This window comes from Cebus imitator, unplaced genomic scaffold (assembly GCF_001604975.1).
Source record: "Cebus imitator isolate Cc_AM_T3 unplaced genomic scaffold, Cebus_imitator-1.0 Scaffold128, whole genome shotgun sequence".
Classification (NCBI taxonomy): domain Eukaryota; kingdom Metazoa; phylum Chordata; class Mammalia; order Primates; family Cebidae; genus Cebus; species Cebus imitator.
In genome coordinates this window covers 1,283,047-1,288,136 of record NW_016107443.1, presented here as the reverse complement: position 1 = coordinate 1,288,136, position 5,090 = coordinate 1,283,047, and the positions used below count along the sequence as shown (strand labels likewise).

The following is a 5,090-nucleotide window of genomic DNA, read 5'->3' as shown; positions in this document are numbered from 1 at the left end:
GTCATGAGCTTGAAGTTCTAAAATTAGAAATTCTTTTAGCGTAAGTGTTCTCCTCTCCCCACTGTGTTCTGGCTTTGTTTTTAACAATGCAGATATTTTCAGAAAGGAAAAAACTCAGCCTCAGTGTTAATGGTTAATTAATTCATGTTAATTGGTTCTTCCATGAGAGAGATGATTCCAGGAACTGGGACCAGCCACAGGCTTGCAGAAGGCACTTGCCTGTCAGTCCCTGGGATTCTTGTGGTGTGCTAGGGACGAAGCTTGTTCTATCTGGGCCTTGTACATCAGGGCTTCTCTCATAGCCTGTCTCACCAAGAAAGAGAACCCTGGAAAGCACAGAAGGACAGCGGGGTCATTCAGAGCTGCCAGGAGGAGCCGGCAGGTGTACTCTGACTAATGCCCGCCCCGCCCCCCCCCCATGGAGCAGAAGGCCACGTGCATTGTGGCCTCCTAATCTTCACTTTAATGCTATTAAAAATGCTAAAAGCTCTGTCTTTTCCACCGTTGAGCCAAGATTACCCCGGCACTCTGAGAACAGAAAATAGGGTAGGGAAATTATCAAAAGTATATGAAATCCCCTGGTTTGCTAACGCTTCCTTTGATTCTAGATTTTCTATTCTATATGATACTTGAGCGTATAATCCATTCTTCCAGAAATATTCTTCTATATATTTTCTTCTGTACTCCACTATATTTTCATATATATTCAAGTCTAATATATATGCATAACACTATTCACATGTGTCTGGAATCTCGTATTAAGAACATCCCTGAACTCTGTGTTTCTTTAGGTCTGCATGCTTTATAAACCTGCCTACAAACCCAGAAAGTAGCCACTTAAGCAAAAAGGCTAGAATATGAAACATACACAGCCTCGGGTTGGTAATATTGCAAATATGCCTTTATCCATCTCATGATCACATCATGGCTCAGAAGAGCCATTTGGGCCACAGATGTGGGCTTTTCCCTCAGGGTGAAATGAAACAGAAACAGGTCTAATAGCTGCAACAACAAAGTGACATTGGGCAGAAAACTTGGCAAGGTCACATTTTGTGTGTGTCTGATAAGGATCCCCCTTAGTTCTTTTTTTTTTTTTAGATGGAGTCTTGCTCTGTCACCTAGGCTGGAGGACAGTGCTTCGATCTCGGCTCACTGCAACCTCCGCCTCCCAGGTTCAAGCGATTCTCCTGCCTCAGCCTCCCAAGAAGCTGGGACTACAGGCATGCACCACCACGCCCGGCTAATTTTTTGTGTTTACTAGAGATGGGGTTTCACCATGTTGGTCAGGCTGGTCTCGAACTCCTGACCTCAGGTGATCCTCCCGCCTCGGCCTCCCAAGTGCTGGGATTACAGGCGTGAGCCACTGCTCCTGGTTTAGGATCCCCTTAATTCTTTCACGACACTATTTATGTTGCCTTCTAGCATCTACTCAATTTAAGTCGACGAGGCCAGAGGTCACAGTCAGCATCTACTTCTTCCCTGAAGCCTCTGCTGCCTGTTTCTGTCACTTCCTCTGCTTGTCCCCAGTGGCCACCCAAAACGGGGCAATGGTGTTTGTTCATTCATCGTCCATCCACCCATCCAGTCAATATCTAGAGAGTGCCCAGCACCTGCAGGTATTCTGCTCTGCTCGGGGGAGAATGGGGAGGGAGGTAGGCAAAGGGAGATGACAATGAACTACGGTCGAGGAGGAGGAGGGGTATGTGACAGGTGTGGAGGGTGCTGGGGAGGAACCACCTGGGGCCTCTTACCCAGCTCAGGGCAGGCAGAGGTCTGAAGGCTGAGGTGTGGAGGACCAGGCGGAGGGGTGGGAATGGGAGGGGACAGCCTCAGGGAGGGCCTGCAGGCCACATGCAGACCTGAAAAGAGCTCAACCAGGTCCCCTGAAGGAGGAGGAAAGGGGAAAAAGGAGTCAGGAAAAAATCACAATAAAAGAACTGGAGTGCGCTCTTCTTCAGGGCACACAGAGTGGGGGAAATGGCACATTTTCTATTTTTCCATGTTAGGAGAAATCCAGTTGGAGTTCCCCTTGTAATGGCCCATGAGGAGTCTTTGGACAGGATTTTTGAAGGTTTTTTCTCCCCCTTTAGACCCTCGAACCCCCCAGGAGCTTGTGAGGGTGGCCAGGCCACAGCCTCACCGGAAAGTGAATGCCAAGCTCAGTCCGAGGGACCTGTCCGAGTTTTCGGAGGGCACTCAGGGCTCCCAGACCCACCCTGGTCCAGCCCCTGAGGGGAATCAGGTCCCTCCTGCTGCACTCTCAGGCCCTCACCACACCCCTGCGACTTCAGCTGGGGCGGTGACCTCCTTCTCTTGGACAATGCACTAATTCATGGTGGGGCCTAGATCTTCCAGGTCCATAAGCCTGAGGGATGCTGTCGACAGGGCTTCTCTCTCACATCCTTCTCTCTCTCTCTCTTTCTCTCTCTCTCTCTCTCTCTCTCTCTCTCACACACACACACACACACACACACACACACACACACAGACATACTTGCTCCTGCCTGGGGCAAGGAGAGCCGAAACCATTAGTCACATGAAGCTGGCCTCATTCTCTGGAGGGTGTGGCGGGGGGCGCACAGGGCAGGGGAGGATAAATGGCAACAGAACAGAGTAGGATAGAGGCCCGTTGGACTTCCTTCCGATTGAGTCTTTGCCAGAAAAACATGCAAAATTCAAGATCTCAATGTAATCTCACGAATTCACCTGCACCAATGTCATGTACCTGCTGCTTTTCGGCCAGATGCTGTGCTCTATGAACTCTGCAATCTCCAAATAGTTTCACTTAATCTTACAGTGATTTTATGAAGACAGGTACTACTTACTGTCATGCCCCATTTCACAGATGAGGAGACCGAGACCCAGAAAGGTTAAGCACCTGGCCTGAGCTCATGCTGAGAGGGTGGGCCCCTACCCGAGGTGTCACTGGCTGGACGCAGGCCTGCTTGACCATGACTGCCCATTACAACCCTGCAGCTTCACCCCACGCCCAGGCCAATGATATCAGAATCCCGATGGTGTGGCCCGAACATCAGCATCTCTGCAGGTCCTCCGGCAATGCCGAGGTGCAGCCCAGGCTGAGCCCCACCATCTAGAGTCTCTGCTTACCGGATTGCTGGGTTAGGGATCTGAAATCAGCAGTGCCTCGGACCCGGGTTGTCAGGTGCATGGAAGTGCCTCGGACCTCGAGCTCTGGATAGGGAGCAGGACTGGAGGTTGAGTGATGAAGGGCTCGGTTTGGGACATACGGACTGTGAAACTTCTTTGGGTTACCACGGGGGACGTATATTCCTGGAAAAAAATTCAGAGGGCAGTGGAATGAAGCTTGGGGCCAGGGAGTCAAGCATCAGCCCCCAGACACCAGCTGAAGCCAAGGTGACAGTGAGATCATCACCTTCCCTGGGGAGTAAGTATAGCATCCATGTCTGGACACACAGGTCTTTGGATCACAGAGTGAACCACACATTCTCTGCTGCCTGGACAGGCCCTCCCAAGCCGCTAAGGCCATTGGCCCTGGACAGGTACCTCTGCAGGCCTACAGCCTGTTCTGAAACGTTAAAAGGGCTATTTGGGAAGAAATGACAAAAGAGACGTGAAGGGGAAACACACGAAGAAGAGCAAAGTGCCAAGAATAAGGTGACTGGGAGAGGTGGCGCTGTGTTTTTCCCTTCCCCTCTGCCTCCTGCCTCAGAGCTGGTGACCCTGAACAAAAAAAAAAAAGGATGTTCAGCCATCAAATGCTCAAAGTGGAGGGGCTTCAGAGACAACCAAAGTTAGAATTTTGCCTATGAAAAAATCCTGCCACCTGGCCTTGTCCCCCGCTCCTGATCTCTTGGGCTTGTCTTCCTGGCTGGAGGGGCAGCGAGGTGGTGGAAGAGCCCTCGAGTCCTCAGGATCTGCCAGCCCACAAAATGCCTTCCCTGGCAGGTCAAGGCTTTCAAAGTGCACTTTCAAAAGTGAGCTTGTTAAAAATGCAGTTGCTCTGGGGTGGAGTCCTGGAAACTGCATTTTTAATAAGCTCCCCTGATGATTCCCTGGCCACGAAAGGCAGGATTGAATGGCCCACAAAGTACTCCTCTTCGCCCTCCCAGAAATTGACATGATTGTAACAGACTCCCAAAGTCTTGAGTACTTGATAAACTACAAATTCTGTGTCCTCACCCTCAGCCCCACAGAGCTGCAGATGCTAGTGGGATCAGGCCTATTCCTTTGGTGGATTTGGGTAGAAAGGAAGTTAAGCCTCCCTGGTCAGAGGTCTGAAGCTGGCCTGTTTTTAGCCTCTGGGGACAGGGCATAGCTGTCTCTGCAAGCATGTTTCATTCAACTTTACTGGCTTTTGAAAAATTCTCCAGAGAGACTTCAGCCCTCCTTTTACAGGTAATGATGCCTCAGTAAATATGTTCGGCCCTTCAACCTGAACTCAAATTTACAGATGAAGAAAATACTATGATTTGCCTTATTTCCAGTTTATCATTCATCATCAGAAAGCTAGGAGAAGGAGGTGGGAGGATCGCTTGAGCCCAGGAGTTAGAGTGGCAGAGAGCTATGACTGCGCCACTGCACTCCAGCCCGTGTAACAGGGAGATGCTGTCTCTAACAAAAAAGGAAAATACATTTGCCATTTGTTTTCTGTAAAAATTCAGTTAGGAACTGGGTTTGGTTATAAGTACAAGACTCCCTAAATACTGGTTTATTGATTTAGGAGTTTTGTTTTAACTTACATGGTAAAAAATATTAGGGGTAGGGAGTTACAGTAAGGTTATCAAGGCTGAGGTCTCTGCAATTCTTTTATTTTTTTTTGGACAGGGTCTGCCACCCAGGCTGGAATGCAGTGGCGTGATCATGGCTCACTGCAGCCACAGACTCCTGGGCTCAAGCAATCCTCCTGCCTCAGTCTCCCCCGTAGCTGGGACTACAGGTGTGTGCCATGAGATGGGATCTCCCTATGTTGCCTCAGGCTGCTCTTGAACTCCTGGCTCAAGCGATCCTCCCAAAGCACTGGGATTACAGACATGAGCCACTGTGCTCGGCCTCTGCAGCTCTCTTAGCCTTACCCCCATGGTGCAAGATGGCTACTGTCACACCAGCCA

At 49.9% G+C, this 5,090-nt stretch overlaps 2 protein-coding genes across 3 annotated transcripts in view; one reads left to right on the top strand and one right to left on the bottom strand.

The window, feature by feature from the left end:
* The window catches only part of RS1 (retinoschisin 1), a 30,055-nt gene that overhangs the window by 15,300 nt on the left and 9,665 nt on the right, over nt 1-5,090 (top strand). The gene's annotated exons all lie outside the window — the stretch shown is intronic.
* The window catches only part of CDKL5 (cyclin dependent kinase like 5), a 213,136-nt gene continuing 208,201 nt past the window's right edge, over nt 156-5,090 (bottom strand). The window contains exons 20-21 of the mRNA XM_037742797.1: nt 3,109-3,291; nt 156-326 (exon numbers count right to left, since the gene is read on the bottom strand). Coding sequence (XP_037598725.1) covers nt 223-326; nt 3,109-3,291 — 287 coding nt within the window. The 3' untranslated portion in view covers nt 156-222. The remainder of the gene's footprint in view (nt 327-3,108; nt 3,292-5,090) is intronic.